Raw genomic sequence first — 27,651 nt, forward strand, 5'->3', positions numbered from 1 at the left:
GATGTATTTTCCTTCCCCTTCATGTTCCAGCCATGTCCTAATGTGCAGAATGAGCTCAGACCTGTTCACCACAACTGCCTCTAAAATCCTGCCCTGTCACTCAAAAAGGTGTTAATTCGAGTCCGAAGAGCCGTCATGCACGAGCTTAATATAGAAGCTGCAGTTACATGTATGACCTGAGGTGGCAGTAGTGAGTCTAAAATGGCTAACTTGCATCTAGCCCTTTTAAACACAAATTGCAAGTTTTTCAACCAGCAGAAACCATCAAAAACACAGAATCAGGATCAAAACAAGGGTAAAATTGAACTAAATTAGCAAATGTTTAACGAAAACTGAACTTTCATAATTTTTTAAGTTCTGTTCATCGATCTCAGTCAGACTTTATGTTGCGATATATTGTGGTTTCTTGCAATACGATATTTTTTACGATAATATTCTGCAGCCTTAGAAAAAATCTGTGCCCTTTCTAACCCCACCCACCACACCTGAAGCTTCCTGTGTATTTGAGGAACCCGACAGGACCAGGACCGACCTGCGCATCACTATTGCCTAACCCTGGTATATAAGAAAACAAAGTCACCGGTATCACACATCCAGCGGTTCGTCTTGCAGCCCTGCAGATAAAAAGTGCCTTTGCCAGGGTAAAATCTGGGACTTATTTATTTATTGTCTGGGTCCAAAAGAATAATAAAAACACATTTCATGAACATGGTGATAAACCCGACGGTAAAAACTCTGGCACGAAAAACCAGTCGACGTGAGGAAGCGCGTAAATGCACAACCTCCTCATTATCCGGAAGCCTGCTACTTTTCACAGCAGATGGGAGCGTCAAATGCGTGTATGTGAGCGTGAGCGGGGTTTATTTTCCTTTCTGCTAATTGGCATTGGTGGAGTGTGAGCTCAGTTTTAAACTAGCAGCAGCAGCAGCGGCGGCGGCGGCGAGTAGAGAAACGGGCCGTGTCTGTCTGTCTGTCTGTCTGTCTGTGCGTTGTTGTGCTGCCCTGAATAATTGACAAGCCTGTTATATTATTAGCCCAACGACAAAACGCATTCAGCAAATTATAAGTGAACGCGATGAGGGAAAGCGAGGGCGAGGAGTGAAATGTCCGCGCAGATTGTTTTTGGATGGTTTATATCACGAGGGTCGGCAATTCACCGCTGGTGCTTATGGGGAAAATGCCAGATCCTTATCTTTGGCGCACGGAGGAGATGCGAGACATAAATGAGCTGAGCGTGATGTGGAAATGCTATAAGAGGCGAAGAGGTGAAGAGGCTGATATCAACCGGTAACATGCATTAGGCTATTTTTGACACAGGAGTTCATTACTTGTGAATGTTTTGCACCCATTGTCAGTGAATGGTCTGCGATTAAACCAGGAGATTTGTTTAAGGAGGGAGCTGAGACAGTGGCGTAGTCTTCAGATTCAATCTATCTCTGCCTGACTGCACTGTACTGTACTGAGAGGAAACACTGACCATGAGCAGATCAGCTCTGCCTCTGCACCACGTGTAGGGCAAGAGAGAGATGGAGGGAGAGAGAGAATGAGGACGAATTCATTAGCGACAGCTGCATTCATGGCGCAGTAGGACTGTTGGGTTTATGCAAATTAGCCATGTGGACTTCAGTTTTGTTTATAAGCGAAAACAAGACCACCCAAAGCTGCCTTCATTTGTTGTTACTAGGGATGCACCGATGCCAGTAGAGGGTATCGGGCCGATACCACATGCCTGTACTCATACTCGTACTCATTAATGAGGCCCCGATGCCAGAAGCCGATACCACGATACTGCTCTCCACTGAGGAGAGAAAATACCAACAAACTGGAGAATTGTTTAGTGGAAATACAATATCCCACATAGAGCTGACTTCACTACAGACGACACTCCCTAAATCAGAGTCTGTGCTGGATTTAACCAGAGCCAAATGTTGTTAGTGCTACAGCGTGGAGTCTGCAGTGTTTACAAGATACAGGCTAATGATGCTAATGTTGCTAACTAGCCGCTGACTTGTGGCTAACACGGGCGATTCTTACGCCGTTTTATGCCCAAGGGATTATTGGTCAGAAAAACAAACCCGGCGACTGAAAAAGTACTCAGGAAATTCAAAATAGAGAGATACAGCATGTACTGAGCGAAAATGAGCTGCAGCAAAACAATCACAATGCTGTCGCTACTGGATAAGTTGTAACACACGAGAAAATCTACACAGAGCTGTAGTAAATGTGAAAAGAGACCATTTAGCTGCAGTAATAAGTAACCATCTCAATACTGTTGTTAAATAAAAACAGAAAAATGAGAAAAGCACAAGCATTGAGGAGCTTTTGGACATGGGCTGTTCTGTCGATGATGGACAGAACAATTAACAATGAAAATGATATTGAATGAAAAAAAACCCGTCATCTGTTCAATTCTATATAACTTCTCTTAAAGAGGGGGTATTATGCTTTTTTCAATCACATAGCACCAGTCTATAGCACACTACAATGATGACGAAACCTTCTGTTGGTCTGTGAATGCAGTAAATTAGAATAACTGCCTTGTATAAAATTGCTCTCTCAAAATGGCTGTAGCGAATGTCTTGAAATAGGCCTCTGTCTCTTAACCCTTCCCTCCACACGCTGTCTGTGGCATCAGTGGGGAGGGGGTTCTGCTGAGGAGCAGTGGTTCGTTACTCGGCTGGTGATGAAAGCTCAGAGGCGTCTCCAGGAGGTGGGGGCGTTCCTAGGAGGACTCAGGCAAAGCTATCCCTAAAATGGCTGCCATCAGAGTTTTTACAGATTACTCAAAAATACGTGAATGTGCCAAGGCAACACTTCAGGCATGTTTTTAATGAGGGAATGACATAATAACATGATATAAAGCTTGAAAAAGTCAATTTTGCGTAATACCCCCCCTTTAAAAGTGGAGTCTACTTTACTCAAGGAAAAGTAAATGAGTAAATTAACTGACTTAATTACTAACCAATCTGCTATTAAAAAGTCAGTGTACAAACCACTTCAAAAAGTATGTTGAAGAAAACGCCTTGTACCCGCATCGGTATTCGGCAAGTACTTAAATAAAAGCACTCGCATCGGGTTTAGAAAAAGTGGTATCGGTGCATCCCTAGTTGTTACATCCATCTTCTTACACTTGTCCGTTGCCAGGGGCGACGGGGCAACCGTTCAAGCTCTCTCATAATTGGCTTCTGACCCGGTCTTTGTCTGACCCGTCATTTATCGGGCCTGTTTATGGGAGACCCGACAACAGAGCTCCCAGGATCAATCGGGTGCTCAAACCCCCCACAGCTACAGTAATACTTAGCTGTAAGTGAGACATTGTGCACTGGTATATGAACTTTGCTCCTGATCTGTCCTGTTTAACCTGCGCCTCTGCAGCTGATGAGCAGTGTGTTGGCGTCGGGTGAGAGAAAAAGAGGGGGGAGATCGAGAGATGCCGGGGAAGTTTGTTCTGGACACAAAACGTAGAAATAACACTGTGCAAATGAGTGATGCGTATCTTTGCTCAGTGTGTAGTAGGAATACGGTAATCCTGCAGACTTTCTAGTGCGTATCTCGTAGATTACGCCACTGAGAAACTTTGGATTACATTTTATGCTCACGCTGTTTCTGTGATTCAGGACCATCCAGAAAAAGTTAAACTTCATGAAGAAAGAAAATGTCAACAACACAGCACAGAGGATGACTTTGACATCTCTTATGCAATCGGTTGATGCTGGAGAATATGTAATAAAAACATATTTGTGTGATAAGAGAGTGTGACGTCTTGCTGTTCTTTTGTGATAAATTCCTTATCAGTTTTGCCGAGCAGCAGCACTGAGAACTTCATTATAACTACATTTAGGATAAGACCGTCAATCATCCCAGTGTCTTACAAAACAAAAACCCCTCCACGCGAAAGCTGCATCATTGGACTCACCCCAGCAAGCGCCGATGGTCATCCTCTGGCGGGCCACGGGGTTCGGGATGGCGCCGTTGTCGTGAATGAGGGCGGGGTCAAAGGTCACGCCGTCGACGTACAAGGTCACGGAGGGGAACTGGACACTGAGGGAGAGGTGGTGCCACTCACTGTCGCACACCTGGGGAAACAGGGACACAAATATGAATCCCACTGGTGTGCAGGGAAGAGATTAATCAGGATTACCCTGTCAGTCATTACTTAAACTAATATGAGAAACATTACAAGGACAAATGCTTTATTAATATGATTCAATATAATCATTTAAATTCAGCTTCCAATATCCTGCTATATTCATCCAATAATACCACAAACTTTGAGCATTTGATGTTACAGATGTATTATGTTAGCTGAAACCAAAGCATTGGGACAGACTAGGGTTGTGCCGATGGACGATGTCATCGTCCATCGGCGATGGATGAGCAACATCACGATGGAGCGCCACCATCGTGATGCCACGCCCCCTCCTGTCAAAAACACGCACTGGTCTTATTTATTTATTTATTTATGAACATTTTATTAGAGGATCAGCCCCAAGAGATGAATCATCTCGTTTTCATGGGGGTCCTAAAAATGTCCAAGAAAAATAGAACAGAAAACAGCAGAGTAGATGCAATCAAATCAAACAAAATGATAACAGTAATAATAATACAATAAAAATTAAATAATAATAATAAACAAAACCTTAACGCACACACACATACACACACACACACACACACTCACTCACATACACACACACACACACGCTAGCTCTCATATTTCACCTCCCCACCTATTATCGAAGGAATACAGTGGTTCCCAAACTGTGTTTTATGGTAAATGGTAAATGGCCACCACTTATACGGCACCTTCCACCCCCCTTAGGTCCAAAGCGCTCCAAAGTACTGAGCCAGTCACCAGTTTATGCCACTAGACACAATTTAAACAATTTTTAGGTTAATTTTACATGATTATTGTGATTATTATGATTATTTTTAATCATAATAATCACTGTAGGCCTTGCAAACCTACAAACTTTGCAGGGATTGCACTGTAAATGAAATCACTGATGTAACTAATATGCGCGCTAGCGTCAGTAGCCTGCCAGAAGCCACGATGTGTTAGCCGTAATTATTAACGTAAAGACGCAGCTGCTCTGTTTATGACGCGCAGGGCTCTCTCTCTCTCTCTCTCTCTCTCTCTCTCTCTCTCTCTCTCTCTCTCTCTCTCTCTCTCTCTCTCTCTCTCTGCAGCTCAGAGTTTAACAGTGCGTGGTTTTGTTTTGCTTTGCTGCGTATTGAAACTTAAACCGTTTTAAAATGAGATGGCTCTCACATCGGAGCTAGCTGAGCGCGTGGACTATTCTCACGAAGGACCGAGAGAAGAAAGAGAGAGGAGAGAGAAAGAGGCGGTGCAGGAGTTAAGAGGTTAGAGCACACGGACCGGGCGGCGCGTGGAGCGGCTTCAAAAATGTAGCTACGACGCAAACTTCAAAATATTGTCCCGTTCACTCACTGTTTCTTAAACATTACGTTAAATAGTTATAAGAGCCTCGGAGTTGACGCTCTGAATACGTAGTTCTCCTCTCAGACTTTGCGCACAAGTTTTAACACATTTCTTTTGCTAAAGTCGTGTCCGTGACTCTGTTCAAATCATGTTTAGTTTAGATCCATTTATCCTGCAATCTCACATTTTCCTAACATACATAGTAATATGCAGCATATATAGGCTATGCAAATGTCTTTAAAAAAAATGCTTATAATGAGAAATGGACGATATCATCGTCCATCACGATGGTTCACTGTAAACATCGTCAACGGCCAATTAAGGGGACATCGCCCAACCCTAGGACAGACCAATTTTACCTTGATAGTATATTTTTAATGAAATGTAAATAGTTGGGATGGATAGATGTCCTAGAGTAATGTTGTGATTATTTTATTATTACTCGGCTGCATCTAATAAAGGCCTTTACTGTCGACGGCTTTGATGCTTCAATAAATATGTACAGTCACCCACCCATGTGTTCACAAAGCCAGTACTGGTCTGCATTTTACAAAAGAAAGCAGGCACTTTGAACTGCCCCACTTTACTTTCTCTTTTATTCCAAACAACAATCTACAACACACATGTGGCCCTGGTCACGCTGTACGGACAACAGGGCAGTGAAGGAGCTGACAAGAGTAAGAACAGGGATGATTACAGGGGGACACTTGAGGACGGAATTGGTTTATGGACAAAAAAGAAAACAGCCTGTTCAGTGTCGCCCCTTCCTGTGTGTGTCTTTGTCTGGCACAGAACGTAACACTAGCATTTTTAATTAAGAATCAATAAGAGACTTGATAAAGAACTGTGATTAGAGCAATAGTGACTGGCATTGATATTGATAAAGTCAAGTCTCTTACTTTTGAGTTTGTTTGTTTGTTTGTTTGTTTGTTTGTTCATTTTGGTACAAGCTGCTCAATACAATAGAAACATAAGAACAGAACATTCATGTATTTCATATTAAAAACTATGTCCAAATCTTGCGTTTTGTCTGATGGGATTTGTGTCTCGACCGAAAATACGTGGAATAAAGCAAAGAAAACTATGACATTTCATGCTATGTCAACATCAATCATTAAATAGAGAATTTATTTTAGCCCTGACTTTAAATCCAAACCACAGACTATTTAAATGGTGAAATATCACAGACAATATGTGTAACATCACTTATTCTGGTAAATACTTGGTTCTAGTTCACGCACCTGCTCCAGTTTCCAGAGGAACTTGACAGGCCGCGCCGCGGACACGTCCGGCCAGTAGAAGAGCGAGAGTCTGCAGCCGTGCACGGACAGCGAGTAGTGGGAGAGTGAGTCGTCTGTAAAACACAGAAACACAGCATTATGGGAGTTAGGCACTTCTTAAATATGCAACAGTTCAATACGTCCATGAGAAATACCAGACGGATCATCTCTCCATAGACTAGAATAAGTATAACCTGTACTGGAAGTCGGGCTTTATTACCAGTTTTTTATACCAGTCTGCTGCACAAAGGGTTCATTTTAATCCCGCTGTTATTGAAGCTGTAATTTAAACCTCTATTCAGCGACACCCTTTTCCTTCAAAGCTGAAATGGTTCACATGTGCACACAATGCCCTCATACAATTGTGGTGTTTCGCTCCTCTTTTGTTGTGCACTTGACGGGTCGAGTGGAGCGGCTCGGGGGGTTAAGTGCGTCTCTCAGGAGCACCTTCGAGCTGTAAACACTTTTTCCCCCTGCAACTTTTCAACAACGCTGCCCCAGGAATTCAAAAAACTCATCGATGAGGCACTTCGGCTGAAATCAAAGTAGTGATTACAAAAGAAGTTTGAAAATGCATTCCAGTAAAATGTTTATTTTTCAGAAAGCTCCCAGAAACATTAACTACAGAAGAGCACTGGCAATCCTGGTTTGCCTGTTGCTAAAATACTTTAAAGCTGCGGTTATTGATTTACTTTCTTGGAGTTGACTAATCTTCTTTTGGCACCATAAATCTACATTCAAAACGTGGCATTTGCGGCTGAAAAACTGTCTTCCAGCACGGATAAGAGACTCAGAAGATAAATTAGCACAAAGTTAGCTTCGTTCACGTCTCAACTCAGTATAAACTCCAGGGGTTTATAATTAACTCAAGTGAACAAGCGGGATGTGCGGGAGAGACGGGTTTAGGAAACAGCTGAGAGATTTTACTCTACGATACAGCTTATGCACGTGATGTCATAAGATAGCAAAAGGAAAGTTAATGGATATAGATACAGACGGCATCTCTGGACTCGCCCATATATGGTCATGTTTGAAAACAGTTAAGGGGGAAAACAATTTGGAGAAAAATCTAAACTTTCTCTCATTATTCAAAAACTAAAGCTAACCGTTAGCATTAGCCCGATGCTAACATAAAGCATCAGGTTAGCATTCTCGGTTATTTATGTATTTATGGGCTGTTGAACCACTTTACTCCACTCCATGTCTTTGTATCTTTATTTAGTAGAAAACTTTATTCATAATTCAGCATTTGTTAAAGTAGTTTTTGAATAATTAGAGAAAGTTTCGATTTTTTCTAAATTGTTTTCCCCCTTAACTGTTTTCAAACATAACCATATATGGGCGATTCCAGAGATGCCGTTTGTATCTATTGCTCTACCTCCGGGTCCAACGGAGCTTTAGCCCTATTCTATATTCATTCATTGTGCTCCTTCTCCCCTATTAGTTAACATTGAACAGGAGAAGTCAAGATAAAGTCAGCTACTACACAAACCGATTTTAGGTCGCACTGAGAAACAGTGACTTGTTGGTGCAAATGAACTTGGGCATTTTACACAAATCCATCTACTAAACATCAGATTTTAGCGGTGAACATTTTCCCTCATTCTCCGCTTAATGAACGGACTTCGCGCTCAACCGGAAGCATCAATACAAGGGAAGTGCTGAGACAAGGCAAAAAGAGGCAAAAGTGGGCGGGGCGGAATAAGGTGAATAATGGGATCTTGCTGATTTTAAGCTGCTGTAGAGTCGACTACAAGGCTCTTTTTAAACATATGATGATCACACAGATAAATTACATTTACTCTGGATTTTTTCTTGAGTAAGTATTTTCTGACATTAATTATCAAATTATTTTTTCCATACACAATGAAGGCTTATTTTAAATATATATAATATATTTAAATATATTTAAATATATCTTAATTTTGCCTGGAGAAATGGTGAGATATATTATTCTAATTAGGTGTAAAACAGTTGTTGCCTTTTATTTGTTGTTATTTCAGCAGGAGATTCAGATAAAGTTGCGTCTTTTGCTGTGTTTGTCTATGGAGCTCAAAACAGTTTGGACCCAGATGTAATGGTAAATGGTCTCAACTTATTGGTGCGTTCATGTGGTTCTCGGGAACTCAGGGAATGACTTCCCCAGTTGGGAAATTTACGTGAATGCTCGCTCAACCGGGAAAACGACTGGGGAACTCGGGTCAAGACGAGCTTCCCGACTGTGGAAATCTGATTTGTTCTTTTATCATCTAATGCAGTGTTTTTCAACCACTGTGCCGTGGCACACTAGTGTGCCGTGAGATATTGTCTGGTGTGCCTTGGAAAATTATCCAATTTCACCTTTATTTCACTTCACTTTCACCATTCATTATTATCCGCAAATAATGTACCGTTTTTGAGTGTCTGTGCTGTCTAGAGTAGAGTAACCATGTAATAAATTCTCCATATCAGGTCGCTAATTTCTTGAGACAAGAGAATTAGTAATGCATGGATGCGGCAGGTGGCGGTGACTGTGGCACGGTGGCTAGCGAGACTATACGGTGTTCCTATTCAAGACACTTTGATGTGAACGACTGAAAATAGGCTACAAGGTTACGTTTTTTTATATTTTCTGCTGGTGGTATGCCTCGTAATTTTTTCAATGAAAAAAATGTGGCTCAAAAAAGGTTGAAAAACACTGATCTAATGTGAGCTCTTTAGTTAAACACTGCTACTTTTTTGAGTTTAGTGTGTAGCCTCGTAGTAACAAAATTGCGAGTGAAATGCCCGACATCATTGCTAGGAAAGTTAGTAGATTGATTCGTGTAAAATGGCCAATGTTCATTTGCACCAACAAGTCAACACTGCACCGTTTCTCTGCGCACCCGAAAAACTGCTTTGTTTTCGTGTAGTGACTGATTTTATCTGGACTTCTCCAGTCTCATGTTAACAGTTAGGAGAAAAGGGGCGGGTACAGTTCATGGCGGCGCCCACGCGAACGTCGGGAATAAGGTGAATAACAAACTAACATTTAGCTTTTGAGATGCTAACAACACATTTAAATGATTAGCTCAGCTAAGCGCTAATCAATGATAAAAGACCATTTGATGACATCAAAATCCCCACTTTCTCACATAAAAAACACATGAACACAAACCAACTGGGGACAATGATGTCGAATCTCGGGAAAACAAGCTCCCCAGTCCACATGAATGCACCATATATAACGCTTTACAGCAAGGAACCCCTCACCCATTCACACTCTCATTCATACACCAGAGTACGCAGACACTGGAGGCAAGGAGGGTGAAGTAATAATAGTAATAATACTAATAATATATAAGTCTTATATAGCGCTTTTCAAGGGACTCTAAGACGCTTTACAAATGAGACAAACAAACAAAGATGGGAGAGCTGTGGGTTGTAGGCGAGCTGAAACAAGTGAGTTTTGAGCAGTTTTTTGTAGGTGTTCAGTGAGTTTCTGATGTGGATGGGGAGTGAGTTCCAGAGGGTGAGGGCGGCAATGGCGAAGGCTCGGTCCCCCAAGGTTCGGTGCGTACAAGTGAAGTGTCTTGCCCAAGGACACAACGATCATGAGACGACCCGCTCTGCCATCTATTGTGTGTGATGTCACACTTAACAGTCCTATTCAGGTAGCGCAGCATTGAAATTGTAAATGAAGTGATAAAACCTTTTTAGCACAAACTATTCGAGCACTCTCGCTGAAAAATCTGACTTTTAAATTTTAAATTATCAAGTCATTTCAAAACACTATCAGGAACACTGCGTAACATGTTTTATTGATTTTTGTTGCCAGCATTTCAACACATGCTCCAAACGACCAGCTTGACACAGGCTTTCACCGTCAGGTCTTAGAGTCGAGCAACATGTTTATTTGTTCATTTTTTTAAGGTTTTTGTTTTTTTTCAACAATAAATATATCTCTAATAAAATAGTATTAGCATTTTATTCTATGGTGTGGCTTGAAAGTTTTTAAAAGGTATGATTTTGACCATTTTCACATGATTACAAAATATAAAATGTAGTTTCTTGTTCATGTCGCGCTTCAGTAACAAAAAACCCACTCACCATTTTTGACGGTGCTGCACACGATGGTCTCCTCCTCTCTGCGGTTGCCCCGGGTCTGGGCGCTGCTGGCCTGAATGTTGGCGCCTCCTCGTCTCATCCACAGCTGCAGAGTGAAGTGGTCGCCCGACAGACCCGACACCACCGAGTCGGGCACCACGGCCACATGGTTGGACCCGTTGAAGGAGAAGACCAGGGAGGAGTCGGAGGAGGGCAGAGTGGGCAGGGCAGAGGTCCAGTTAGCGGCCGGGGAGGGAGGGGGCAGCAGGTCCACCTCGCCCCTCACAGCACCTGAAACAAAGGAGAAACAAGCAGGAAAATCAGACCACGGCTCTGTGGAAACACCAAATACATCTTTTGTTTAACAATCCAAAAAAGGGGCTTGGATTAAATCAATAAAGAACAATGATCACGTCCAGGCCCTGAGGCAACAAAACAGCCTCACACCATGATTCTCCTGCTCCATACTTCACAGTGAGGATAAAGTTTTAATGTGATAAAATGTAAATGTTTGGGTGGTGTTAGTTTAAGCAGACACTGTTCATTCATTCTTATGATTTTGATGAAGATCAGACCACATTTTATGACCAATTTAGGCAGAAATGTGAGAAATTACAAAGTGTTCACACACATTTTCCTCCCACTGTATATATTGTTGATCCTGTTTATAATATATAACACAAATTTGCGAGTAAATGTCTTTGTTTATGAAGCTGTGATCCAACTATACTTATTACAACTCACAATAAGACTATCTAGCATTTTAAATCTCACAAGGTTCTGTTGTTTCAATCATTTATCATAAGATTGACAATCAAACCCTTTTCACAACAGGTCTTCTTGGCCAGTCTTTTTGGTTGGTTTTATAGATTAATGCTAATCCCTCTGGGGGTAATACAAGTATTCATGGGATGATTGGAGGGTCTTTCATCTCCCCCGGTGTCTCTTGCCAGAAAACCACACTTGCAACTTCCCTGTACCAGTTCGGAGGCACAATACACACTAATGGAATCACGCAGAAGAAGCTAACAGGCTAACGGGCAAAGCTAACAGCGGGCTAACGCCAGTATTTATAGCCAAGTTTAGTGAAAAAAAATATCTCCATTGTGTCATTTGATGTAGAATGTTCCTCTCTCCCTTTGTCTTTTGTCAATTAATAAGTAAAAAACACCACATGCTACGACACCTGCAGTGGCGCTTATGGCCACTAGGGGCTTGAGTCACTTAATACTGCTTTAAAAGAATTGCACTGTTGCTTACACAATACTGCTAATCGAAGCAAGTAAACATTCAAATAATAACCTCTATGTAAAGAAATCTAAGATAATCATAACTACTATTCCAGAGTTACTGACCACACAGGCGGCGCACTGAGCGGTCCGAGTAGCTGTCGCGGTCACAGCCCTTTCCAATATGGCCGGTTTGCAGCTCTACGGTGGCCTGGATGTTCCAAACCGTCTCCTCACACGTCTCCAAGTGCAGGCTGGGAAACAGGGGGATGCTACCAGACCCGGGGGTGTACTCCACACGCTTAGTCCAACCTGGAAACAAGGTACACACAGTATTAAAGGCCAATGAAGTCTTGTATTTGAATTGAAATTTGAATGGTTGCCAAGAGGGAAATCTGCATGAAAAAGAGCTTTGTGACCATGTGTGTGAAAGGCGCTACACAAATAACGTCCTTCCAATTAAAATGTTGAGAACAAAATACTGCCTCCTATCAAAAAAGATCTTATAAATGATCAGATATGTCTTTGAACACCCTTGTACATGTTCACTAAATCCAAAACAGATGGGCCTCCCCCACTCATTAATGGGAAGGTTTTACACAAAGTGATTCTACTATCTAAAGGAATCTATTTATATTGGCATATTCCTTTAAAAGTTCCTATCCTTCTTTAGAGAATCACAATAAGCCTAAAGAGCTGCAATCATGATGAAAACGAGCTCACTCATATGGTGTTACTGTACTTTTTCAGAAGATAAATATTGAAAGAAATGTTCCTAGGAATAGGCTCACGGTCCACTTTTGGGTCCCAACCCACCAGTTGAGAACCACTGGTTTACGCTATTGTGCCGTAACTTTCTGCTAATTCGTTTATTCATAACTAGGGCACGACCGATATGGATTTTTGGGGTCCGATACCGGTATGAAGGAGGCTGGCATGGCTGACATTTTAAGTAATTTAATCTCAATCTCTCAAATAGGCCATAGTAAAACATGTATTTTTATAGTAAAGGTTTCAATTACAGAAATAGATTGAAATGTTCATTATAATTTCGCCAAATTTTTGTGGAGACTATCAAAACTATTTTTGAAAACTTTATGAAAAAAGCAATCAGAAAAACAATGTTTCCATTTGCTCTGATATGTAAAAACACGGTGCTATAATAGCAATAATAACATATATGGGGAGTAAAAAACGTAGTTTGGCGGAAATTGGCGAAATTTGGCAGAAAATTCCATCTGGACGTTCCAATCAAAAAAGTCAATGAAACCCTTGTCATATTTTTCACGGTGTTGCCGTAGTGATGACCAGAACTCCCCATTTACTCTAATGGAAAAATGGTGTAATTGCACAATTTTACCAATTTTTCATTGCTTATACCATAAGGTTTCCAAAAATATACAGTTTCCATACAATCCAGGAAAATCAGTGGACAGTGGAAATCTAAACATAGTGATAAGTTTCGATTTATATAGTTTATTTATTTACATTTATATCACTCATATAGTGATATGAGTGCTACCATGTTTTTCAGAAAATCTAAATATCCTTTACCCTAATCCTAACCCAAACCTCAAAAGGTCAACCATATCCCTGAACCTAACCCTAATTTCTGTCATGAAATTTGAACTTTTCACAGCAGATTATCTTTAAATAACCATGTTGAAAAATGTTGATATGTGATACGAGCTGACAAATAAGGGGCAAACTAAAAGCGCTGTTTTTTAGTTTGTCACCACTTTCCTTTCTGTGGCATAAAGAGACTCAAGAGTCAAACTCCTCACACTCCCGGTGGTCTATAACTTGGCTGCACCATTACTTTCTCCAGTTTTAGTGCCCAATCAAGTCCTACTTTAGCCCCGTGACATCCCATTTCCATCGTTGAGCACGAGTGTTAGGTCTGATTACTCCAAAGCCGGTTTAGTCCTGGTCGAGATCTGAATCGACCTCTAAAAATATATACGTGCAAACAAAGCCTTGTTACCGATCCAGCCGGGTTTGCAGGACGGCTTGACTGTGACGACCACCTGCGCGTCGGCCTGAGCGCGGTTCTTGCCACAGTCGAAGGCGGTCACCCAGAAAGTGTGAACTCGCTGCCGCTTCGAATCCAAGGGCTCCGTGTTTTTAATGTTACCTAGAAGAAACAGAGCACACAGAAGAAGGCACAGTGTGAGAGACAGTCAATAGAATTAATCTTAAACCCTACCATTCATAGAGCTGTTTATTGCAAAGCACATACTGTACTAATGGTTTAACTCAGAAATAAACAGATGAATAATAATAGGGGAAAAGAAAAATCCAGTCTTTGAAAAAAATAACAGCATGTACCTGCGCTGGACTGACAGCGCTGATGACGGCAGCTGACAAACAATAACACAGACAGAAGATGCTGTTGTTACTTGGGGAGAGAGGATGAAAGAGAACCAGTGAGAAAGACGAGCGAAGAACAGAAAATAGACAATGACAAGCCCACGGCATCCGAACAAGGTGGAACAAAAGGCCTCAGTTGTGCACATGGACCGGAACGACCTAAAAAATACAGCAAGAAGCAAGTCCCGCACAAATCTGCCAAGTCATACCCAAGAGCAGGTGCTGTGTGGCTGGGGTTCAGTGCTGTCTCAGGTGTTAATGCTCCTGGACATGTTTCAAACGCGGCACTGTGAACCCGGGCCCGACCGATATGGACTTTTGGGGTCCAACACCGATATGAAGGGGGTTGGCATGGCCGATAGCCAATATACAGGCCGATATCTTAAGTAATTTAACTGAATGTGATGTGGGTTTTTCTCAGGTCGATGCCGATTTATTGGAGATTTTGATTGGCCAATACCGATATGGTCCCTACTGGAACCGCCCCCTTAACGTGGTGGAGGGACATGAGAACCTGAAAGGTCCTGGGAGCTCTGTTGCCAGGGACTTTGTGCCCCTGGTAGGGTCTCCCATGGCAAACAGGTCCTAGGTGACGAGTCAGACAAAGAGCGGTTCAGAAGTCCCTTATGAGAGACCAACAGGCCCGGTTAGAACCATGAGGCCGTCCTTCTGTGGACCCACCACCTGCAGGAGGAGCCATAAGGGCGTGCAATGTGATTTGGGCTGCTCCAACAGCTCCCCCCACGACCCGGCAATGGACAAATTTCTAAAAATGTCTCGTTTATAATCCTGTGTATGAAGCTTCTAAACGTGTCAGTGTTAAGCTGTGACAGAAGGGGGCGTTGTGTATTCAGGGTTTAGTAGGTGCTTCAGAGAGAGCTTGTTTGAAAGACAAAAATCAGTAGATTCCAAAGCAAAAGAGGGCGAGTCTCTATGTCTTATGATACAGAAATTATAAGCAAAAGTCTCCAACATGAAATACATAAATCAGATGCACAAACTTGTGACTGGTATTCATTGCGATGTCTCTCCACTCCCCTGAAGCCAAGCAAGGTGTGTCATTTTAAAGCTCAGACAGAACTCTTTCCAGTGCAAAAAACAGGAAGTCTTTATCACAATTGGTTTCGGAGATATCGGCCCACAGCCAGTATTGAAAATACCCAAATATCAGTCCATTACCGTCAGGCCCTACTGTGAGCTGAATACTACATTGAGAGAGAAGAAAAAACAAGACCCAAGTAAATGCAATCATCCTGACTATGTGTATGTTTGAAAAACACAGCTCATTAATGTCATGCAGACCAGTCAACGGGAGGCAGAAAGAGGCGAAGCCGCTATATTAAACCCAACATCTGCTCCCGTGTTTTTGCAGAGGCAGAACAATCGCCCGCCCCCGCAAACATAACACTTTAACATATTTTGATATCTGCACGATTAAACAACCTGCGTCTGCCCCCCCACAGGCTGAGGGCTGTTTTTTCATTTATTGAGGACATCTGGATTTTATTGTACAATTATTGCACAGAATACAAAGCAGGACGGCGGCTATGAAAACAACCATTAAAACAGATACATGAAAGCCCAGGGATAATAACGGGCTGAGGATCTAGAGCGCGTGGCATTTTAGGCAAATTGAAAGCGTTTTACTGTATGAAATAAAAGCTGAGCTCAATTTACTGACGACATATTACAAAAAATTCTCAATCCACTGAGAGTTGTTGAACATGGGATGGGTGCCTGGTTAGTGCCTTAGTAATCCTGATGGGAGATTGTGAGGGGACACCGGGTTAACGTGTGAGTGGTCGGTGATGGCGTGGAGTTAATTATTTGTTTTTCCCCTTCCCGAATAAAGCCAAGAAAGAATAAATATGTTAAAAAAACACTTAATTGACTACATGGACACTTGTATTTTTGGGCACTCACAAGCTTTGAACTTTTTTCAGACCATGTAAACTAGCCTGGTGCTCTGGTGATCTCTTGCCATGTGGAGATGTTTTCTAGGTAGGGCTGAATACCATTAAACAACACCAGCAAGGCAGTGGTGCCCAAAGTGACGCCCGGGGGCCAAATGTGGCCCTTAGACGAAATGTTTTGTGGCCCTCAGCTCCTTGTTAAAACGTCTCTTAAATGCATCCAGTTGAATGTTTCTGTGCATTGACCACCGACTACTGGTATCCAAAAATAAAAGTACTGAAAGTAAGTACCAAAAATATATATCTTTAAAGACCCAGATGATGCCTGTTGGTCCAGGGGCTGCATTAAAGGAACTTACTTGGATGTTTCAGTTCAAATAAATAAATTAAAAGAAATGGTCTTTTAAGGTAAGGTGGTACTTTATTGATCTCACAGATGGAGAAATTGCATTCGATGAGAGAGCATCCGGCAGCAGCACCCATTCAGTGTGCACCACTCTTTTTTTTTTCTTTGGTGAAAAATGGTTGTGTCGCGGCCGCCATCTTCACTGTTTTGGTCACAGGAGGAGCACTGGTTGATGGGAAATCCGTAGACGATGACCACGGCGGTGGAGCTCTTGCGCTTGGCCACGATGTTCTTGGCCACACAGGTGTAGTTGGCCGTGTGGGACAGACGCGCCTGCTTGATGATCAGGTTGTGGTCCACGGTGATGTAGAAGTTCCTGTCCTCGGCCGGGTCGATGATCTCGTTGTCCTTCAGCCACTCCACCCGCATGACCTTGGAGGAAGGAGAAACTGTAGCTGCCCTCTGTCTCCTCTGATCATCTGAAACGGTGCACCGTCTCCTGGGCTTGTCCCCGTCTCAGAGCGTGGTGTCCTGCACTGGTCAGCTCCACCTCGTCCTTCCTCTTCCTCCTGCACAGCTCCCTCCACAGTCTATCACCATCTCCTCGTTGGTCCCTTTTGTTGTTTCCTGTAGCTCCTCTTGTGACGCCTCCTCCGCGCTGCAGGTGTGGGGGCTCTTGGTGCCTCTTCACTGTTCAGTGTCTTAGAAGAAGATGTTTGTAGATCTCAAATGGGTTTCGCTGATAAGCTAGCAGTTTGTTTACCTTCAAAAAGCTGCTTTCTTCAGGACCATTTTGGACTCTCAAAGTAAACAAATCCACCAAACCTCCACGAAAAAACACGGTAAAGACATACAAAAGTATCCAGAAAAACAACGTGGTTCGCTGAAAAAGGCAAACAATTCACCGAAAAAGGCCAACAATTCAGCTGCACCAGGAGAGAGGGAGGTAAAATCACAAGTGATGTTTAGTCTGGGGGGACCACCAATTCATTTTCTCGTAGGAGAGGTGTGGTTTACGATCGTCCATACTTGTTTATTGGGCGATACAAAAAAAAAAAGTCTATCATGCGTCTGCACGTAGCCACAGCCAATCATATCATCGTATGAGATGACGTATGACGTACCCGCTGTAAACTTTTGAGCTAAATTATTTAGAACAAGGTCTAAAGCTTGATCGAATAATACCATCGTGTCTGCTGCTGTCATGTTGGATCCGTAAATAAACTTTTTTTTTTTATCCGTAAATAAACTACAAGCTTCCGTATATATATCGAATAGCGCGTCATCGTCTTGCCGGCCCTCCTCGCTCTGTGATTGGTTCCCAAATCCACCGGAAAATTTGGGCCATGGTCCCCAGGCTGTTGTGCAGCATGGCGTTAGCCAGGTTAGGTCTTTTATGGAATATATCCACATTACTGCTCTGTTTTCTGGTTCTAGACAACAAATATACAGTAGATATTGAAAAAAGTATTTCTCAGGTATCTGTATCGTAAACCAAGTATCGTTGAAGTGTTGAAATCAAGAAAAACGGTACCCTCCCTAAGTGCTGTCCTTTTAGAAAATGTTATCAGTTTAAAGCAGTACTAAGTAACTCTTGCCCCGAGAGGCCATAAGCGCCACTGCAGGTGTTGTAGCGTGTTGTGTGTTTATCTACTTATTAATTGTCCGTGAGAGTAAATACTACGCTGACAGAAAAGACAAAGGGGGACAAGGATATTGTACATCCAATGACACAATGAATATAATTTTTTTTCACTCAAACTTTCTGTAAATACTGTTTAAGTGGCGCTAGCCCACAGTTAGCTTTGCCCGTTAGCCTGTTAGCTTCTTCTTCATGATTCCATTAAGGTGTATTGGTGACGCCGACCCGGTGGCAGCCAAGTTGCAATTGTGGTTTTCTAGCCTGAGACACCAGGGGAGATGAAAGACCCTCCAATCATCCTATTAACACTTGTATTACCCCCAGAGGGACTACGAAAAGGATTTATTAAGGTAAACAAGTTACTTAGTACTGCTTTAAAGGCACACTTTCTGGACTATACTGTTGCCATAGATACAGACGGCATCTTGTCATAGAAGGGGGCGTGGCTTTGCCGATGGGGAAAATCGAATTTTTAGAGAAACACAATTTTTCACTCTTTCTAGCCATTTTCTGGTGGAATATGAACTTATTTATCACACATAAATAAAGTCAAGTGTAAATCACGCCCATATGGATATTTTCTCATAGCAGATTGTTCAGTAGAAGCGAAAAAACGGCAGTTGTAGCTAGCGCTAGCTAACCACTAGCATTAGCCCGGTGCTAACATGAAGCATCATGTATCCGTTAAACTGTATTCATATTTCAGTGTTTGTTCAAGTGGTTTTTGAATAATTAAAGAAAGTTTAAATTTTTCTCCAAATTGTTTTCCCCATTTGTTTTGAAACATGACCATATATGGACGAATCCAGAGATGCCGTCTGTGTCTATCAGTGCAGAACAAGCTCCTAATGGCCAGCTCAACACAGAAAATGCTATTACTGCAGTGGGTAAACAAAGAATGGATTTGGATGAGGACCTATAGCATCTCCATGGAGACGAGCTGGAGACGTACACACTCCTGGTAAAGTTACAGTCATATTAGGAGAGCTGAGCCGCTCACAGCAAAAGCACATGTTTGTTTGTACATTTATGAGGATTTTTTCATAGATACAGATGGCATCTCGTCATAGAAGGGGGCGTGGCTTCGCCGAGGGGGAAAATAGAATCTTTTGCGAAACACAATTTTTCACTCTTTTTAGCCATTTTCTGGTGGAATATGAACTTATTTATCACATACAAATAAAGTCAAGTGTAAATCAGGTCCATATGGATATTTTCTCACAGCAGATTGTTCAGTAGAAGTGAAAAAATGGCAGTTGTAGCTAGTGCTAGCTAACCGTTAGCATTAGCCCGATGCTAACATGTAGCATCATGTTAGCATTCTCCGTTTTTTATGTATTTATGGGCTGTTGAACTACTTTGCTCCTCTCCATGTCTTTGTATCTTTATTTAGTAGAAAACTATATTCATAATTCTGCATTTGTTAAAGTAGTTTTTTAATAAATAGAGAAAGTTTTGATTTTTTCAAAATTGTTTTCCCCCTTAACTGTTTTCAAACATGACCATATATGGGCGATTCCAGAGATGCCGTCTGTATCTATAGATGAAAATATCTGTCTGTAAAATGAATGCTTGTATTTCAATTTTATTCATTGGGTAAAGTTCTACGCGGTGTGGCTTTTAAGAGTGGACCGCCTTGTGCACTATATAAATCAGCACTGTTTTTGCAGCCTGTTGCGCCTCTCGTCCCCATAGCAGCAGGTCGCCCCAGCAGACTCACCGTCGTTGTCAATGGCGAAGGGCACATTGGGAGTGATGATGTCGTAGAAGCAGATCTGGCTGTACTGAGGGGAGCAGTCCGCGTCCAGCGCCTCCACCCGAACGACGCGGTCGAAGAGCCGCCCTTCAGGGACCGACGCCTCGTAGCGCCGCTCCACAAACACGGGGGAAAACTCATTGACGTCATTCACACGTACATGCACCGTAGCCCTGGGGAGAGAGGGACGGGAGGTGTACAGAGCAGTCATTAAAGAGAGAAATGTTTTGATTTGGAATTAGGATGCGCTACGAGTTCGCCATAACATCCACCCAGCTCTCCATCCATTTTTTTCTTGTTGCACCTTTATGTCAGGGGCGGCCACAGCGAAATGGTCACACAATTTATGCGCCATATGCTCTTCCAGTCACAATCAGCCTCATTACTAAGGGTGAAGTGTCCTTCCATGAGACACAACACAACAGTATGTGCTCGTGTGCCCTTGGCTTTCAACCAACAATCCTCCCCTCCCGTTTCTACGCAACAGCCAGACCCACTAGAAACAAGCACATAATAATGTTTGTGTTAATTGTCTATTAGGAGGAAATGGCACAGTTTTTCCTCTCTTATCTCCTCTAAGGAGCACAACACAAACCATTTCCCTCAGCGATTATTTATGCAGCGATAAGCATATTTGATTTGGTTTGCACAGTATGTCGCAGCTTTCCCATGAAATAATTTGAGTGAACTTGACGTGAAGGGAAATGACTTTGGTGATTCTAATCTTTCAGCTAAATACAGGGTTTACTATACAGGCAGAAGAATGTGAAATGTGAAGCTTTGTAATGCCATTTTATGCCAAAACACTATGTTTTACTTCCATAAAGAAATAAAAAAAAAATTGATAGATTTCATTTAAGATTTGCAAACACTTTATAAAACAGAGGAAAGAGTATTGGACAAAATGGGAAAAAATTTGGTCAGTTTCAGCCAAAACTGCAGCTGAATATGTTCTAATCCAGACCATAATTTTGGTATTTTTTGATGAAAAAAACTGTAAAAAATTAGTGTTTTTCAAGAAATATAGATTTAATGCTTGAATCCAATTTAAATAAGGATTGAAAAACGAGGAGCCGAGGGGTCAGGCGGGACTGTCCAAAATGAATGAATTATTGGAAAGATACAAAGTGAAATAAACAATTGTTTATGTGTTGAAATTCCACTGGAACCGACAATCATAATATTGGGAATATCCCCAAGCAAACCTCAGATTAAATTGTAACATTTCCCAACTAAAGATACTACTCTTAATTGCATTACGGTCTCTTGGCTCAAACCCCCCACCATTACCTAATGGAACAAGAAATTGGAGCAAATGACAGCAAGATTGCAAATGAAAACCGACCTATTTATGGATAAATGGTCTTTAATTGAAAACTATATTTCAAAGGGGCTATACAAATTTTGAAAATGTTGAAACTAAGTATTTTCCTCCCCCTACATGTTCCAGCCATGTCCTAATGTGTAGAATGAGCTCAGACCTGTTCACCACAACTGCCTCTGTTATTTCACTCCAAGCTGTTTTACCTTAAACTAGTTCCAACTCAATTGTTTGTCGTTACTATAGCACAACGTCTCTTACCTTCCTAAATTTATCCAATCACTCCCTAAGTCAGTGTATCAACAAACTACATTACGCACCAATATCAAGTGGACATATCGTGCATCACTCACATTGCAGTGTATAAACCTCACATCTCAGCATTGTTTTTTTTTCACATTTCATGACTAAAAATAATGAAAAATGCTCTTGATGAGTAAGGACTCATCTGTAGCATCTCGTTTCTTACGTTAAGCCCCCCCTACTGGCCACAGGAGGAATTAAATATGAAAAAACAAAGCAAGAGACAACATTTTTAGTGCAGAGTACAAACAAATCAACGGTGCAGTGAAAAACGCAGGGTCCGGGTTCTATGTATCTATGACACAACTGAATCCAGGGAATAAAGCTCACAAAACTTCTGGAGCGGAAGAAGAAGAACTAAAGTGAGTAGGATTACAAACAAATGTGTGAATGAAGCGCCGTACTACTCCAGTCAGCAGATTACAACATGGTGTAAATGAGCATGACTTTGAATAAAATGGGACAGGTTTTGTACCAAAAACTGAAGCCTTACTGCCTTACAACTTTGCCTTGCTCAAAAGCTCCTTCTATGTCCATGAAGAAAATACTGACATAATAACATGACAGAAAACAGTGTGAAGCCCAGGTACGTGGCACTGACTTGTGGGACTTCTTGCTGTTGACCCCGTCCGGCCCCTCTCCGCAGTCGTAGGCCTGGATGGTGAAGCTGTGCTCGCGTTGGCTCTCGCAGTCCAGGGGCTCCTTGGACCTGACCAGACCCTCCCCGGTGGAGCGGTCCAAAACCACCGCCTCAAACTGGACCGTACCGGCTCCCGACGGGCCATTGTGCACCTTGAAGCCACAGATCTCTCCTGCAGAAATGGACAATGATATGGGTTTTACTTGATGATGCTTTTTGAATAAGGAAAGGTACACATGAAGCAGGTCACACAAGAGACTGATTTCTAGCCCAAAAACACTGCTGGAATCAATATACCATTCAGTATCTTAATGTATATTTTCTTATAATTTTCAAAAAAGGTGCATTTTCAGCCGTGATAGAGTCAGGAAACAGACAATATCATGTGATGTGATTCAAACTACTATTCTGCCGTGCCTTGGTAAGGATATCTCCTCACATTTCAATAGAACAGCAACTAAAATAGCCGGTTTGGGAGACTAATAACAATATTCTGCCGCTAAGCAAAATTGCATGGAGCTACTTTGTAATTCAGCTTGATCTACACCTGGCCCGAACATCGTTATTTTGAGCGGGTAAGTGGCAGTGTGATCGCCCTGTTTGAGAGTGCTGCAGAGGAGCGCGGCTGCCTGCTCCTGCGAAACAGGCTAGAATTACACTACGGCGGTCTATAAATAGTGTGACTGAATACACTGCTTTTAATATTTAGACGCCCTATTGGGAATCACGGTTGACACGGACATCAGAAGGCGGACTCAGCTCTACTATTTTAGCTGCTAAATTCGATATATCAATGGTGGGTGGGTGATGCGATAAAGAACTTTTCTAGCATGACAGTAATGTGACCTTAGTTGGTATGCCCTGAGAGGGAAAACGTTGAACTTTGTGACAGTTTTTGTTTTGTGTGGATAGATCCAGCCTTTACAGAGATATTAACCACAGAAATAAAGAGGAGAAGCATCCAAACATATGCGGACAGTTAGCAAGTGCGCTAGTCCAGGAGATTTTTCAGAGTCTGTTAGCCTGCTCAATGTATTTTTCATATAGCCGTTAGCATTAGCCATCTATCATCCCAAATTATGAACGATCCAGATGTTTTCAGCTGTTGTCAACCATCGACCACATTGAGGTGAGGTTTAGGCCTGGTTAGAAATCATTAATAAATGTACAGACCTTTTGAGATTTTACTTTAGACACAAATTAGCGTCTAAAAGTGTCCTCTGAGCTAAATGCTAATGCTCAGTTAAGTTTTTGCTTTTTGTAGGGTTGGACACACATCCAATGGCCACTAAACTTCATTTTATAAGATGTTAATGATAAAGAACCCACAGAAATGTTATAAATGCCATGAAAAGGCCAAAACATACCTCCCCGTATGTTAGTATTGCGCCTGTCTTTCCTATTCATTTGTATGGGGGATATAATTTTCAATTTAAATCGGGTCCAGGATTCGAGGGCTAACAAAATTATGTGCATTTGTAAGAACTGGCTCATATAGCTATTGGTATTTCTAGGATTTTTCTGATATTAACCATAAACCAAATCCAAAGGTTAGCATTTTGGATGGTTTCCGTAGTAACCACAAGAAAACTTTTAGCTGCATCACCTCCATCCTAAATTATAGGTTGTTTACAAGGTTGTGACGTCACCTGTTCTACGCTTGGCTAAATACTATACTTATTGTGATTGGAGATGGCTGATTCTGATGGTTCACACTTCCCCGTGGTTGGTCGAATCAGTCGGTTACTCTCAGGTTGCCAGATAATCACAGGGTCACACCACATCCAGCTTGAAATTGCGGCCTTGTACTAGCAACAGGAGCTGATTCACAATATGGTTTGGCAAGAGCGTGAGTTGACCTCTTTATCATGTGCCAAAGGAAGATCCTGTCAGAGGCTTTGGGAGCATGATTGAGCATGTTGGTGAGTGAACGCACAAAATCAAAATCTATTCAACTCGTAAAGCACTGTGCGAACGAAGTAAATGTGTTGATGCAGGCGGGATTTCTGCTCTTTTTATTTATGCATGTGTGACCGATGTGTGTGCAGAGAGACACCACGGACTCAGGACTGCAGTTATGATGGCTTCTTTACTGGGACCTTAAACACACAATATTTACACAGGTCCATCAGGGAGGGGACAACTGCACTCAAGGGTCTTTACAGGATTAACAAATGGTAATAAACATTTCAATGGGGGACTAGCCGCGATATGGAGGTACGACAGCAATGGCAGCCTCTAGTGTTGTGGCCAAAAAGCAGAGCAGCCAGCGGCCATTGCCCAAAGGACAAGATCGCGAATACAAGCAGTTGAAATGAGTTTGCTTTTGAGTGGCTGGCCGCACCCTTCGAGCAACGGTTGAAGCTGGTGGAGACCCTTGAGTGCAGTTCTCCCCTCCCTGATGGTCCTGTGTAAATATTGTGTGTTTAAGGTCCCAGTAAAGAAGCCATCATAACTGCAGTCCTGAGTCCGTGGTCTCTCTCTGCACACACATCGGTCACACATGTTAACCCCCACCTTCACCAAGCACTTTCTCCTGTTTAACCTGAAAATAAATATACAAAAAGCCCTTTAACTGGAGAGCTTACAGACTATAGGCCAGTGTAACGCCTCATTTGGAAGCTATAAGACCTGCAAAACTCATCTAAGTTTCTTCCTTGTCTTTGTTATCACGTTTTCATAGATTTTTTTGCCAAGTGTTTTGTCACATTTTTGTCACGGTTTCCTTGCTTTTTTGAGCCACTGATTGAGCCACAAAAATGTGATCAAAATATGTGGGAAAAAGTAGCAAAAACATGACGAAAACACAAACAAAATGCTTGACAGAAAGCTTGACAATCATAGCGAGGAAGAAGCTTAGATCAATTTTGTAGGCCTTAGCTTTCGAATGAGCCCTTACCTGGTCTATGGGCTGTAAACTTTAGACTTGGATAAAGCTGAACTGGAGGAAATGCACTCGGTTAAGTACTAGTTGTATCATTTATTCATAATTAGACCATTGCTAGTCCATTATTAGTTCATGCTTAGTTTGATAGAAATTCAACAGCCTGTAGTAAACTCAAGTACACATTCTTGTATCACCCCCCAAGTCCCTGCTGCCCACAAATGCCCCATGGTGTATATATGTTTCATGAATAGTGAGCGGCCACTGTTTACCGGCGTAGTGCAGCGGAGCGTCTTTGTCCAAAGCGAAGAGCGGCGGGTTCAGCAGCACCGTGTTGTCGTTCTCCATCACGATCCCCTGGTACTCGGTCTCGATCCATGGCTTGTGCTTATTGGCTGAACGGTGACAAAACGAGAGAGAAAAACGAGAGGGAGAAAAAGAGAGAAAGAGGCTTGGGGTTAAACCGAGCAATTACAGGGAACCAAAGCGTCTATTTTTAACAGCGCATTATGATCAAGGACGTGCCGTAGATGTGCACAGAGCGTGGCGATATGAGCACGGCGGAAAAGGGAATAACTTCTTCCAGTCGCTGATCGCTTGGCTTGAAACTAGAAAAATCATGTTGGAATCACACAAAAACACCCTGTCTTTCTCACCTATACTTTCAGACGATCAACTTGCAACAACAGGAAAATGTGAGAACTAATCTAGGGCAGACCAGGTCATAACTACGAGTAAAGTACCAAAGGGGGCCAATAGGATGTGTAAAAGTACCTCTAATGTAAATAAACATATGCAGACGGCCACCACTGGTATTCACAGCAGAGTTTGAGAACCAATGATTAAAGCACATATAGGAATGTAATTATATTCTCAATCATTCTGTATTCCCCTTTTGTATAACCTCCTATAAAACCAACCCCATTCCTCTTCATGATCCCACTGCATTTCAAAGATATCCATCGGCAGGCGTGTCTGGCAAATGCACAAATCGAATGGTTTGAGGAGGATGTAACAAGGGCAGTGAGATTAAGTGTAATCAAATTGAAAAGGTCATTCTGGTGATATAAAGTCCCGTGTTGATATCACACACTGCAGTTTTCATGGAGTCTGGATCAGTGGTTCTCAACTGTAATGCCCACAATGTGACCCAAATACGAATTAAGACTTGTAAAATATAACGTAAAAAGCATTGTCTTTTCCGCAAAATTTGTGGGGTCGGCCCATTAGCCCGAAAAATGTCCCATTGAGTAAGGGTTGAATGATAAAATTAGGTTTAGGCAAGGGCCCACTGACCTTGAGGTTAGGGCCTGTGGCTGCATTTGACCCTCTAATCCACAACAAAATTAAGTATGGCACCAATATTTGTTGTCAAATAAGCATTAAAGGGACTATACGGAGTTTAAGTATTTTCCTCCCCCTACATGTTCCAGCAATGTCCTAATGTGTAGAATGAGCCCAGACCTATTCACAACTGCCTCGAAAATCCTGCACTGTCACTCAAAAAGGTGTTACTTTGGGTCCGAAGTGCCGTCATGCACGAGCTTAATACAGAAGCTGCAGTTACATGTATGACCTGAGGTGGCAGTAGGGAGTATACAAGGGCCAACTTGCATCTAGTCCCTTTAACTAAGCCCAAAAAGCTGAAATTATGATAAAAACTAGGGATGCACCGATTCTGGTATCTGATATCGGAGCCGATACTGGAAAAAATATATCAGGTATCAGCTAAAAAATATCAAATACTGAACCGATCCGTTTTGGCTTTCAATGCCTTTAAAACACATTTTCACCATCTAAACCGAAGTGAACATATACATGCTGTATGTCCGTTTGAAGCTAAAAACTTGGGAAATTCAATCACTGAGTTAGATTTAATCTCCGCAAAGGTATTTTTGATAGCCACGTAAAATGAAGCAGCTAGCAACAGCATGCTAAAGCTAGTCGGAGCATGCTAATGCTAACGGCAACTGATCAAGGCTGATCAAGGTATCGGTATCGGAAGCAAAAACGCTGAATCGGTGCATCTCTGCTAAAAACAACCAGATAACAGTCATTTCAACAGACTCAAGCAGTGATTCTATACTTTTTCTGTACATAAATATTAAAACAAATGCTTCCTGGGAAAGGTGACCCACTGAAAACAGTTTTGTGACCCACATTTGGGACCCGACAATGACAAGCCATGACCCAAATACAACATAGACATAGAAAATATAACTTAAAATATACTAAAGTGGTTATTCTACACTTCTTTTGTGCATAAATATGACCGGACATGTTTTTTTTTTTTAGAAAGGCGACCCACCAGTTGAGAACCACTTGTCTAGATTATCTAAACATGGTCTGAAATGAATGTATTTTTATGCATCAGTTCAATCCTGTCTAAAACGTTTTTGGACATATTCAACCATGCACTGATTTATTCAAACCTTGCAATCAAGCATGTTCCCCCCCAA

General features: G+C 42.0%; 1 protein-coding gene across 1 annotated transcript in view; it reads right to left on the reverse strand.

Moving 5' to 3' along the window:
- clstn3 (calsyntenin 3) overlaps positions 1-27,651 on the reverse strand; it is a 50,626-nt gene that overhangs the window by 15,639 nt on the left and 7,336 nt on the right. Inside the window, exons 3-10 of the mRNA XM_079561179.1 lie at positions 25,465-25,587; positions 22,270-22,480; positions 20,009-20,217; positions 14,002-14,151; positions 12,144-12,329; positions 10,792-11,079; positions 6,685-6,797; positions 3,917-4,076 (exon numbers count right to left, since the gene is read on the reverse strand). Coding sequence (XP_079417305.1) covers positions 3,917-4,076; positions 6,685-6,797; positions 10,792-11,079; positions 12,144-12,329; positions 14,002-14,151; positions 20,009-20,217; positions 22,270-22,480; positions 25,465-25,587 — 1,440 coding nt within the window. The remainder of the gene's footprint in view (positions 1-3,916; positions 4,077-6,684; positions 6,798-10,791; positions 11,080-12,143; positions 12,330-14,001; positions 14,152-20,008; positions 20,218-22,269; positions 22,481-25,464; positions 25,588-27,651) is intronic.

This window comes from Gobius niger (genome assembly GCF_951799975.1).
Source record: "Gobius niger genome assembly, chromosome: 8".
In the NCBI taxonomy this organism is placed as follows: Eukaryota; Metazoa; Chordata; class Actinopteri; order Gobiiformes; family Gobiidae; genus Gobius; species Gobius niger.